Consider the following 13,111-nt stretch of genomic DNA (forward strand, 5'->3'; position numbering starts at 1 on the left):
CTCAACATGGGGATACATCATATCCTGATTCAGGGCTGGGTCTGAGAGCTTGCACCTGTTTTCTCTGGATCTTGAAGTCTCAGACCTTGGGAGTTGGAAACCCCAAAGATTGGCTTTGAATCTTCTTGGCAGAAAAGGAAGGCCACAGGGTAGAGGACAGCAGTGGGTATGGGAAGGAGAAGACCCTAAGGGAGGGAAGCAGTGGGGGCACAACACAGACAAGGAGAAGGAATTGGGAACTGAAAAGAGTCTTACCCCTTATTCATCCAGAGGATACAGACTGATAACCCTTAAGTGGAAGCTAGCCTAAAGGAATATTTTGTTTAAATGACACAATATTTTCAATTTCTTGAGCCTAGGATTCAAGAAGCATATGTTGCATGAAACTCAACATTTTCCAATATATTTGACAAATCAGAAGACATGGTGACAGTGGGCACACATTCCCACATGACAGCTGGCTGAGACTCTGTAGGCACTGCCCCCTTCAGACAGAGTATGTGTCCTTCGTTTTGCTACAGTCTCCACCACTCCCTATTACCCGCCGACACTGAGGCTTGGCATCATTCATCATTGAACACTGAGCCGGCGCTGTTTTTCTTACTCCCTACCTGTCTTGTAGTTTATCTGACCTGCCTGGCTTTCATGGGCACCTAATCTTTTGACCTCTTAGCTAGTCTGAGCCCTTCACGTAACAGAAGAAACAAGTTCAGAGAAAGGGACGGCCTGGTGACAATCTCAAGTGAATCAGCGGCAGAATTGGGACCAGAGTTCCAGGGCCTCATTCTTCTGAGGCTCTCCTTGCCCTGAATCATCAATGCCTGTCCCTGTGGCAGTGCCCGAAGGTCTTCTCCTCTGAGGCACTCAATGGGAAACTGAGGCCCACTAGCCATCAGGACTCCCGTTGCCAAGGACTCCAGCCTGAAGACAAGGGCCTGACTGCTTGTGTGTGGGCAGGTAGTCATGTGATCTGGACATGAACGCCCAAGTAGCAGGAAGTGTCTTGAAATCAGAGCTAACTTGAGAGACCCAGAACGTAAGGGACCTGGAAGGGGGCCAAAAGTGTTGGAGGGGAACAAAAGTTCCTGCCTTTTGGTCAACGAGACTCTTCCGCCAGCGCTGGCCACTTCTGCCTTTGGCAAGTATTTCACAATGTCTGTGAGGACAGCTGAGATCAGCGGAGGATGGACAGGAGGGTGTGGGCTTGCACACCGACAGGCACCAGCCCTCAGAGAGGGAGCGTGTGCTGAGCGGCGGCTGCCAGCATCCCACTCACATGCAGAGAGAACCTGAGTCTCCGTCCTCATGACAGGTGAGTAGCCCCTCCAGGGTCAGAATCCTAAAAGGGGGTTGGGAGTGGGGGAGAGGCAGGGACTCTCATGGGTATCCTGGTCTCAACCCAATTCTGGACACCAGCCTGGGGGTGGGCTCTTCGCATCCCCCAGTGCACAGCGTCCCCTTTGTCTGTTCTCTGGGCACCTGGAGCTCCTGGAGCTTACTTGGGTGACGGAGGAGGCAGGAGTGAGGCCACGGGGCTTACACATGGGTACCAGTATGCCCTCCTCAGAGCGCAGTGTCCCCCTCTGCATCCTTTGTGGCAGGAGAGACCTGCATTTGGGAACCTCTGTGCCTACACGGAAGGAGAGTAATCCTAGAAGCTGTATTCCCACACATCTGCTGAGACATTTGGTCGGTCGGGGTGCCTGGGTGGCTCAGTTGGTGAAGCGTCCAACTCTCGATTTCAGCTCAGGTCATGATCTCAGGGTCATGAGACTCAGCCCCAGGTTGGGCTCCACGCTCAGGGTGGAATCTGCTGGAGATTCTCTCTCCCCCTTCATCTCTTCCCCTCCCCCATGTGCGCTTGCTCTTTCTCTCAAAAAATAAATTAATTAATTATTAATTAAATAAAATCTTGACACATTTGGTCAAGGGGTAGAGGTGATGGACCCAAGATGGGAGTCACCAGCCCCTGTTCACTTGAGCCTTAATTTCTCCACTTTGCCAGAAGGCTGTAGGGGAGAACAGATGGCTTTAGCCCTGGGCCACCAGAAAGAAACCAGTCACTCATCACGCCTTCTTGGGGCCCTTTGCAGGTGATAAGAACCCACAAAGGCTAAGCAGGCCCAGTTATGGCTCCATCTCCAGCCCACCCAGCTCAGAGCCACAGCAAGAACCTCCCAGAACAACCTACCTGAGTGAGAAGATCCCCATCCCGGACACAGAACCGGTAGGAATGCTGGAAACTTCCTGGGGTCTTTCAGGACTGACAGGATGCTGTAGGATCTCACAGGCTGGGGGAAAGAAGTCTCCTGAAGACCATGGCAAGTCCCTTCCAGCTCTGAGCAGCGGTGACGGACAGTGGCCCCCGACTGCCCCTCTCCTGCTTCCGTCCTTAGCGCTTAGCTGGGGGGCAAATTATCAAGCGGCTTTCAGAATGCATCCCAGCTTTCTCAGGGATGGAAAGGGGCCCGGAGTGAGTTCAGGCTGGAGCCTCAAGGATTTGTTGTGGTACTAAAGGAAAGGACTGGGTGGAGGGCATCGGGAGAAGGGAGGGAAGCTGCAGGCTGCTTTCTAGGATGCTCTCAGCCTGCACTTCCAGAATCTTTAGCAGATCCTCGGGCTGCCAGGCCAAGCCCTGGAATGCGGTGGGAAGACCCTAGGCTCAGGGGACTCCAGAGAGGAGAGACTGTGGTTTGAGAAGGGACTGGGGAAGGAGGAGCAGGCGCAGGGAGGCTTGACCCCAGGAAAAAACCCCTCTGGGCTCTGAGGATCTGCTGAGTCAGGGCAAGCAGGAGGCGGACTGGTCAGTTGTAGGGACAGATCCAGAAAGCAGATGGACCATGACTCAGCAAATCCTGTTGCTTCCTCCTACCCCATGCCCTCCACTAACCCCCAGGGCTGGCAGCTCCGGGAATGGGGGAAAGGAGGGGACAGGGCTAGACAGCCTGGGCTGACCAGACAGCCCATAGCGAGCCAGGGGCGGGCCAAGGCCCATTGCTAGCACCCCTATAGCCAGCATCTCCCCGCTTCTCTCCCACCCGCAGGGCACGTTCAGCCTGAGGAAGCTGTGGGCCTTCACCGGGCCTGGCTTCCTCATGAGTATCGCTTTCCTGGACCCAGGAAACATCGAGTCGGATCTTCAGGCCGGGGCCGTGGCTGGATTCAAAGTGACTGAGTCGGGGCACCATGGGGAGGGCAGAGACCCCCCCAACTTGCCACATTTCCCCAGAGTGGACTGAACGGCTGGTGTTGGGGGAAGCAGGCATTAAGTTCAAGTGGGCCCGAAAAGGGCCCCCAGGGCTGCCCTGCCAGAGTGTAGGGTGTATGGGGGGGGGGGTATTGGTCTTCTCGCTCCATCTCCTCTACTCTCTCCCCAATGGGTGTCCGTGGTTAGAGGGTACCAGAAGCAGCTTGGGGTTGTCAGATGGCACCCCCACGCCCCCACTGAAGGCCTTTCCCTGCCTTCTCGCAGCTGCTCTGGGTGCTGCTATGGGCCACCGCGCTGGGCCTACTCTGCCAGCGGCTTGCTGCCCGGCTGGGCGTGGTGACAGGCAAGGACTTGGGCGAGGTCTGCCATCTCTACTACCCTAAGGTGAGCTTGGTGGGCCTGGACAGGGAGCACCCGCAGACCCCAAACCCAAACAGCTATTTACAGCGTCCATGATCAAATAAATACATCATCTCAAGCGGGGCATCACAAGTCCATTTGACAGATGGGAAGACTGAGGCTCAAATTAACAGTGCCCAGACTGCGAGGGATGTTAGAGATACCTGCTCGTTTTATAAGAGGGGACATTGAAATCTGGGAAAGTGACTTGCCCAAGGTGCAAAATAGGTAGGCATTGGCTTGGGATGGTCATTGGCTGGGGTGGACACTGGGGACTCCGCTGCTGTGAGTGTCCAGGCAGGCAAACAGAAACCATGCCACAAGATATTTCGAAGGTATTTAATGCAGGGATGCAGTCACAAAGATACTGGAAGGGCAGGAGGAGCAAGGGAAGGAGGTGTTACCCAGAGATCAGAAAGCTGCTGGGCAGCTGCCCAAGAGTCATCATTTACTGCCAAGCTTCTGGAAGCACCACCGCTGTCGAAATGGCCACAATACCGAGAGAGCCCAGGCTGCCTGGTGCCCTTGCTGGCACCCCTGCCAGAAACACCACTAAAAATAGGGGAAAAATGATCTCTCCCTGCCTTTCAATCTCCCTAATTGTTTCCTACAAACCCTAACTGGAAGCCAGCTGGCGAGGCCGGCAGATGTCGGGTGCAGGCTTCCAGCACAACAGTATAGTGCCAGGTGTAGGGAAGCCATGGGGGCATCCACAAATAGCAGGGATAACTGGCCCAACGTTGGTGAAGTCACGTCCTCCCCACAGGTGCCCCGCACCCTCCTCTGGCTGACCATCGAGCTAGCCATTGTGGGCTCGGACATGCAGGAGGTCATCGGCACGGCCATCGCGTTCAGTCTGCTCTCAGCTGGACGGTACTGCCCCAAGGGGCCCCAGCTCTCCAGTCCAGGGCCTCGTACCTCCCTGAATCCCTTTCACCCCACAGTCCCCTCTGATTTAAAGCTGCTGGGCTGTGTTCCCGGATTGGGGGAGGGGGGCATCTGAGACATGTTGAAATTCTGAGAGACCCAGAAATGTAAAGTGACTGGTTTAAAGTCACACAGAGGCCACTAGCCAGGCAGGCTTCGGGACTGAGCCCTGAGCTCACAGCCTTGCTGGTCTCCTACCCAGCTTGGCCCTTGCTAGCGTTTTGTGACATTTTCCCATCTCCAGCACAACCCCCGTCCCCTCTCCCTTAGCTGCCTGGGGCCACGTGGGTCCCTGCCCCCAGGAGGCCAGATGCCACAGTCTCCTGCCCTGAGGTTGGGAGTTCCAGATCCCTGACCAGTCTGGGCTGACCCTGGCCACTCCGTTTCAGAATCCCACTCTGGGGCGGAGTCCTCATCACCATCGTGGACACCTTCTTCTTCCTCTTCCTTGACAACTACGGTGGGTGTGCCCGTCAGTCTCACAGGGGACGGAGCTGGGGGAACAAGGGAGTATATCAGCCGTGCTCTGTTGCACCCAAAGAGGTGAGAAAGGCTCCCAGCCCCCTCACTCTGGCCGTGTGGCCTTGAGCAAGGTACTTGGCCTGGGGTTTCTGCCTCTATACCATGGGGATAATAATAGCACAGACGTCAGAGGGCTGTGGTGAGGATTCACCGAGCAATGTATGTTAAGCACTTGACAGGGCGCATAGAACAAAGCGCTCAAGATATTAGCCGTTAATAATCGCCTGCGTTACAGTTTTTGTTGCGGTTGTTGCGACCCTCTGCTTTCCCCCTAGGGTTGCGGAAGCTGGAAGCCTTTTTTGGATTCCTTATTACAATTATGGCCTTGACCTTCGGCTACGAGGTGGGAAGGCAAAGCCACGACACCCTCCACCAGGGCCATTCCTCAGGGCCCCTTGCAGAGCCTTGCGGGGAGGGGGCAGCGGCCTGAGCCACGCCCCCTAGCGGCCAGGGTCGGGGTGATGGTGGGCAGGGCTGCCCCGGGCCTGACTAGCCCTCTCCCCACAGTACGTGGTGGCGCGGCCGGCCCAGCTAGCGGTCCTCCGGGGCCTCCTCCTGCCCTCGTGCCCCGGCTGCGGCCATCCAGAGCTGCTGCAGGCCGTGGGCATCGTCGGCGCCATCATCATGCCTCACAACATCTACCTGCACTCGGCCCTCGTGAAGGTGAGCGGAGGGAAGGGGAGGGAGAGACGCCCGCTCCCTTCAGCCTCGCTCACGCCTCCTGCGAACCGGGAGCCCCGCTCCATCGGCTCCCGCCTTCCTGATTTTAGGCGGGAAGTGAATCATTCTCAACTTAATCAACACGTAGTAATCGAGCGTCTACTGTGTGCGGGGAGCCAGGGGCCAATGACAAAAAGACAGACGAGCAATCTGCCTTCCTAGGGCTTGAATTCTAGTGGGGCATACAGACCATGAGCAAGTAAACAGGTAAAGGAAAGAATTATAGATTGTGAAAGGTGCTTTGAAGGAAGGAAACAGAGAAATATTATAGAGAATGACTACACAGGAGCTACTTTAGAAAAGGTAGTCGGGAAAGGCCTTTCTAAGGAAGTAAACTTTGAGACCTGAAGGATGGGAAGGAAGATCAAGGGAGAAGATATTCCAAGCAGAGGGAATGGCAAGTGCAAAGGCCCTGAGGCAGAATATAACTGGGAATGCAGGAGGTGTGTCTGCTGACCAAGGCCTGTCCCAAACTGCGACGGGGAGGGCTTTAGAAAGAACTGTGGTTTGAAGGGAACATAGTTAGAAGTGTGAGGGTGGAGAATGTTGGGGGAGTTCTGAGGAACTTTGGCTCTTTCCTCCCCTCTGACCTTCATAGTCTCGAGAGATAGACCGGTCCCGCCGGACGGACATCCGAGAAGCCAACATGTACTTCCTGATTGAGGCCACCATCGCCCTGTCTGTCTCCTTCTTCATCAATCTCTTTGTTGTAGCCGTGTTTGGGCAGGCCTTCTACCAGCAATCTAACGAGGCTGCGGTGAGACATACCTCCCCACACAGCCACAGCCGGCCTCCCCACCCCCCAAGCCCTGCAGGCTCTGCTGGGGATGCCAGGCAATGCATCTGAGCCCTTTGAGTGTCTGTCCTGCACTTCTGCCCCTGGTAGGGGAGGGAATCTGTGACCTGGCCTCTGGCTGAGACCCCTTCCCCACTCTGCTGGGGAGTCACGGCTCCCCACCCCGGGCAACCCACCCCAGGGGTGGCAAGACACAGACATCCAAAGGAGGTGACTGGGAGGGAGGAACTGAGTCTTGGGAGACCCAGCATTCCACTTGTACCTTGAAGGATGGCCAGGATTTGTCCAGCAAACTGCAGGGAGGGCATTCTGGGGGTAGATGCCTGCCTGAGCATGAGCTCAGAGTTGGGAATGTTCAAGCAGTCCTTTTCTTCTTTGAGTCCTCTCTGCTTATCATCTTTATTGTTCGTAGATAAACCATCATTCATTCAGTAAAGATATACTGAATATGCATTACAGATCAGGCAGTGCCTAGACCCTGGGGATATAGCAGCCAAATGACACGAAGCTCCTCGCTGGCTCTCTGGGGTTTGGGACCTGTGCCTCTCTCCTTTCTGAGTGGGTCTCGGTCACGCGGCTCTAACGACTGCCAGCCAGGGGTGGGTGCTTCCTGGATGCTGAGCCCTGTGGGGGGAGGCCTCCGGGGACTTAGGCACAGCCACTGCCTTGCTCTGTGGCCTTAAAGATCAGGCGGGTCTCAGGGCTGTGGTCAGTGGGTCCAGTGTAAGGCAGAGGAGACTGTGGAATAGCTTGGGTCGTCACTGCCAGCCAGTTGTCTCTTTGTGGTAACGCTAGCCCTTACACACCCAACAGAACCCTGGAAACCGGGTTCCCGTGTGAATTCTTCTCAATTCTAGATGTTGGCAACAAATTCACATTACAGAGGAAAAACATTCGTTAGTCAAGCAAAGTATATCTGGCTGGATTCAGCCCGCGGGTCACCAGTTTTCAACCCCTGGTCGAGGCCTGGCTGTCTGATTTTCTGAGACTGTGAACCTCACATCTCCTTCCTACTGTCCCGGTGCCCACAGTTCAACGTCTGTGCCAACAGCAGCCTCCACGACTACGCCAAGATCTTCCCCAAGAACAACCTTACGGTGGAGGTGGACATTTACCAAGGAGTAAGCACCAGGCAGGGGTGGGCATAGAAAATAATGGTTCCCCCCATCCCCGCTCCTGCCAGGCTCATCGCCACGCCCATCTCGGGGCGGGGCCACAGGTCTAACCACACCCCTCACTGCAGGGCGTGATCCTGGGCTGCGTCTTCGGGCCCGTTGCCCTCTACATCTGGGCCGTGGGTCTCCTAGCGGCCGGGCAGAGCTCCACCATGACCGGCACCTACGCGGGACAGTTTGTGATGGAGGTGGGGTCTGGGGCGGGCCGGGAAGGGCCAGGGGTCCCAGGCCAACTGGCACACCACTGCGGGCTCAGACACCAGCCTCATCCCTCCTTAAAGCGGCCCAGAGGGCGCTATTGTAAGCCCCGCTTTAATGATGAGAAAACATGCAGAAAAGTGAGGCTACTGGCTCAAGTCTGCAGACCCAGGACTAATAGGAGCCTTTTCTCCAACAGTTTAGTCTTAAGCATTCAGCTGTGGGGGAACCCCCCCCCCATTTCTCCTCATCTACCCTCTCTGCCACCTAGGGGCTGAGCTGCCCCCATTGCAGAGATGGAAAAACAGAGGGTTCCCCCTGGGGCGAGATGGCAGAGGGACAACAGAGGATCCCTCCTCTGGAATCCCTAGTCCTGAACCCCACCACCAACGTGGCCACCCCACACCCCAGGGCTTCCTGAAGCTGCGGTGGTCACGCTTCGCCCGCGTGCTTCTCACTCGCTCCTGCGCCATCCTGCCCACCGTGCTCGTGGCAGTCTTCAGGGACCTGAAAGACCTGTCGGGTCTCAACGACCTGCTCAACGTGCTGCAGAGCCTGCTGGTGAGCCCGCGGTCCCTAGCACCCCTGCCCCTGCCCAGCTACACAGGAATCACAATAATCCTCCGTATGGAGCCTGCCCCCAGCCTTAACACTCTTCCAAACACACCTTGCCTCTCCGGCTCACGCAATCCCCACAGGAACCACCGTTGTCCCCATTTCGCAGATTGGAAAACTGATGTACGTGGTTAAGCGACCAGTGACAGAGCTGGCATTCAAACTCAGGCAGCCTGGGACCAGAGGCCCCAGACGCTTTCTCCTGCTTTGAAGCCTCCCAACTTTGGAAGGCACAGAAGCGGACAGCCTGAGGCTCTGAGTGATTAGGGGACTTGCCCAAGGGCACACAGGCAGAGCAGGACTGGAACCCTGCTCCACTCCTCCCTTCTGGCTGTATTGTGAGGGCAGGGTCCCGCAGCCCCCTCCTCCTGCTTCTCCACAGCTTCCCTTTGCTGTGCTGCCTATCCTGACATTCACCAGCATGCCAGCCCTCATGCAGGAGTTTGCCAACAGCCGGTGAGTACTCCTACCCCCAACACCGGACTTGCAATTCCGCATTTGATCCTCACAACCACCCAGAGGAAGGAATTACCCTTATCCAGATAAGCTCATGGAGGTTAAGGGACTTGTGCAGGGTTCACTTAACAACTATCAAGTGTGGGGAGCTAGGGCTGGAATCTGGGGAGGGGGCCTGTTTCTAGAGCCTGAGCTCCTCACAGTCTCACCTCAGACTCTCCTCTTGCCACATCCTGCCCGTGTGGAGCCTGGAGGGCCCAGGAGACAGAAGTGGGCAAGGGGTCTACTCCAGGTCCCACAGCCCAGAGAAGGTGGCTTTGCGTGTCCCTTCGCTCTCCTCCAGGCTGGCTTGGGGCAGTGGAGAGAAGGAGGAGACCCAGGGAGTCCTGAGCCTCCTTCCTGCCCCCCAGGCTGAGCAAGGCCATCACATCCTCCATCATGGCGCTGATCTGTGCCATCAACCTCTACTTCGTGGTCACCTACCTGCCCAGCCTTCCCCACCCGGCCTACTTCATCCTTGTAGCTCTGCTGGCTGCTGTCTACCTGGGCCTCACCACCTATCTGGTACTGTAGGGCCAGAGGGAGCCTTAGGGATGGGGGAGGCAAGGAGAGGAGGCAAAGGATGGAGGGCATTGGGGGAAGGGGATGCACTGGGGCTTCCTGGGAGGTCTTTCTCTCTCCCAGACTCACAATCGCCCCTCTCCCAGGTCTGGACCTGTCTCATTGCCCATGGAGCCACCCTTCTGGCCCACAGCTCCCATCAACACTTCTTGTATGGGCTTCCTGAAGAGGAGGAGAGGGGGAAGATCTCTGGATGAACTCCCACCCAGGGCCTGGCTGGAGGGTGGAATGACTGGGGCAGACTGGCCTGCTGGGGTGTGTGTGGAGGCAGCAAGATGGACTAGGAGTTTCGGAGGCACCTTCTGTTTCCTAGCTTGGACAAGTAATTAACCTCCAGTCTCAGCGTTCTCATCTGTAGAACGGGGACAACACCAACCTTGCAATGGACATGGAGCACTTTAACACAGTGCCTGACACTTGGGACTTAAAAATAATAGTAATTCCAAAAATATTTATTGAGCACCTACAGGAGTGACCCAACGGAGGGACCCAACTGGGGGCGGGACACAGGCTCCAAACTGGCACTTAGGACAGTCTGATGAATGCTCAATAAATGCTAGTTCACTTCTCGTCCAGAAGGGCAGGAGAGCAGAAACCAGGAAAGCACGAATCTTTGAACCATTAGAAGCAGCAAGCCCTCTACTCGAATGTCAGTTCGCTCCTACTCCACAAGAGTATCCTCAGACTTTCTGTTCCACCCGCAACCCACCTTCCAGGCAGTAAAACAGAGGCGCACTTGTCCCCTCTTCAGGCACAGGTCGTGGAACCCAAGAGTCCATGCCTCGGAGGCCCAATTCATTTGCCATCTCCCCGGGGGACCGGGCAGCCGGGACTCCCACGCCGCGCACTTAACGCTCCCTCCGCGCTGACTCCCAGCTCCCCCTAGGGGCAGGGACGGTCCCGAGCGCCCTCACTCCCCGCCGTGGCCTCACCCTTCCCGGCCAAAGAGGAGGAGGCGGGCGCTCGAGCCTCGCGCCCTGGGGCCTCGGAATCCGCCCAGGCGAAGGGTGGGGGTGGGGGGGTATGGAGGGAGCTGTGTGGGCGGGGAACCCCTTTCGGCCGCTGGGAGCCGCCCGGCACCCCTTCGCCCGGTGCAGGGGTTGCACTTTACAGACGCTCCCTGGGCTGTTTCTAGGCTCCCCCAAGTTCCTCCTCCTGCCTCTTCGGGTCTCTCGGACCCCAGCCCTTGAGCTGCGGAAAGCGGTGGCGAGCAGGGGCCGGCAGTCCTTTCCCTGGGTTGAGCCTGGAGCCAGCTTTGTGCCTGGAAGCACCCCCGTTTGCCCAGGATCTGGCTGGGCAAGCTCCGCGCTCTGGTTGGGGCGCTTGTTTATGAGAAGAATTTCCTCTTTCTTAAAAGGGCAACGATGCGAGTGGGACCCTTAAGGAGGGACGGGATGGGACAGGTCTGGTCCAACCAGAGAAACGGTGGAAGAGGGTACGGTATCTGAACTATAAGGCCGCTGTATCCTCTTCTGTCCTTAGCCTGGAGAAGGTGGGACCCGCGCTAGCTGAAGAGGGGGATGGATGGAGGCCGGATAATGGAGAAAGAGGCACCTTCCATACTCCTCTCCAGCTTCCTGGAGGTGTCCCCAGCTGTACCCCTGCACACCCCTCTCCATCAATTCACTATTAATTGGGTGCCCTCCCTGTGCTAAACGCGGGGGAGGGAGGCAAAGCCCGAATTAAAGACGTCACCTCTCAAGGTGCTCACACTCCAGTAGGGGGAGCCAGCTACGAAAGTGACAGCAAATCACTCAAAAGTGGGGCGAGGGAATAATCCGAGTGCGTGTCGGGTACACCTGGAAAAGAGTGAGGCCAGGGCCAGGGCAGGTAACTCCTGAACAGGATTGAATGGGTAAGGGGTGGGGCAGCCAAGGGAGAATGAACCTGCCGGGAGCCGGGCCCGGTGTGTGCATAGCATACAGACAGGCAACCATGTGGGGAGTTCTTGGGTCTCATAGAGCAGGACGGCGGAGGGGGGGGGCACAGGAAGGAGCCAGCTGGTCATCTGAACAGTTAAGGCTGCCACTGAGAATGTGGGGGCAAGGAAGGCAGGGAGAGGGAACAGCTACCGGGCTACCGTGGGCCTGGGCGAGGGGTTAGCAATGAGGCCAGGCCAAGGTCAGTCATTTCTGGGCAGGGAAGCCCTTACAAGGGGCTGCCCTCCACGCCCCTAGTAGCTCTGGTTCTTCCTAGAGGGAGGGAGGGGATGCTTCATCAGCCCTCCGGGGAGAAGGGGCCTGGCACCCCGATTCTCCCCATGGGCCTGCCACCCTCCCTTTCCGCACTGACGCCCCACTTTCACTTGCCTGGGTTGGGCTCTTAGCAACCCCATTTGGCAGTTGAGGAAGCTGAGGTGCTGAGTGCAGGAGACTCTTGTCCAAGGTTGCTGGTCAGAACCAGCGGAGTCCTGGTGTTTCTGGACCCACAGGCGCATGATCGGATTCCTCCTGGGGTGCAGGGAGAAGAACCACTTGTGGGTAAGGTGACGTCCAGCAGCTGGGGCAGCGCAGTTAGGGAATAGCAGCGGGGTGTGGACACCGCCCCCCCTCCCAGGGAGGAAGCCCAAAGAACCTCCCAGACCCTACAGAACACTCCCCCCCCCCCGCCCCCGTCCCCGCTCCTGGGTCCCTACAGAGCCTCCCCTGCCCCAGACCCTGCACTGCAGGGACCTCCTGACTCCCTGGTAACCACCCCTACTTGGGGGAAGGTCCACCTCCAAGGGGAAGAGGACTTGGAGGGGACTGGTGTTAGGGACGGGAGGCTAGGGGGATGGGGCCGGGGATGGGCAGCGACCCTGCCCGGTGCCCTAGCTATTCGGTCAGCTACTCTGACTCCCAAAGGGACAGCGGGCAGGTTCCAGCCTACAGAGAGGGAGAAACGAAAGGAGAGGAAGGTGAACCGCCCTGCTCAGGCCAGCGGCAAGGCCAGGGGTTCACTCAGTCCTCCACCACACATTTCCTTTTGGGGTCAGTGCGAGCTGGGCCGGAGATAAGGCTGACACCCCGCCCCGGGGCTCAACAGAAGGGGAGAGGTCTCGGCTTGGTGGCCAGAACCCCACTTCTACCCCCGCCGGAAAGCTAGGTCAAGTCGCTTCACGTCTCGGAGCTCAGTTTCCTTATCTGTAAAATGGGAGAAGAAGGGGGTCGTTCTGAGGAGCGAACGGGATTAGGGGGCGCAGCCAGAGCAGGACGCAGACGAAGCGCTCGCTACACGTTGGCGATTATTAGGATTAAATGCAACGCTGGCGGCGGTGTGGGCGCCTAAGGGCAGGAGGAGGGCCGCGGGGTCCGGCCTGGGGCTGGGGTGGGGGTGGAGGGAGTCCCACCCAGCCGCGGGCCACCTCCTTTCTCCCCAGTCTCGGGGCACAAAGCTGGCTCGCCTTCGGGCCGGCGCCGCTCTCCTGCCCTGGCGCCCCGGCGCGGGGCCTCTCCCCTCCCCGGCTCCCCCTCCAAACCACCCCGCCCCGGGCCT

The 13,111-nt window shown here is 57.7% G+C and overlaps 1 protein-coding gene across 1 annotated transcript; it reads left to right on the plus strand.

Annotated features, from left to right (window-relative positions):
- Positions 1 to 1,154: 1,154 nt before the first annotated feature.
- SLC11A1 (solute carrier family 11 member 1) lies at positions 1,155 to 10,232 on the plus strand. The gene is made up of 15 exons (XM_045777528.2): positions 1,155 to 1,312; positions 2,094 to 2,227; positions 3,045 to 3,167; positions 3,473 to 3,592; positions 4,374 to 4,480; positions 4,924 to 4,994; positions 5,332 to 5,399; positions 5,564 to 5,719; positions 6,375 to 6,533; positions 7,604 to 7,693; positions 7,816 to 7,935; positions 8,357 to 8,506; positions 8,943 to 9,016; positions 9,427 to 9,580; positions 9,724 to 10,232. Exons 1-15 carry the CDS (start codon positions 1,306 to 1,308, stop codon positions 9,832 to 9,834), a joined length of 1,644 nt encoding a protein of 547 aa, XP_045633484.1. The 5' UTR covers positions 1,155 to 1,305; the 3' UTR covers positions 9,835 to 10,232.
- The last annotated feature ends 2,879 nt before the right edge of the window (positions 10,233 to 13,111 follow it).

Source organism: Ursus americanus, chromosome 1 (assembly GCF_024610735.1).
Source record: "Ursus americanus isolate L20-20 chromosome 1, mUrsAme1.1.p, whole genome shotgun sequence".
Lineage (NCBI taxonomy): Eukaryota > Metazoa > Chordata > Mammalia > Carnivora > Ursidae > Ursus > Ursus americanus.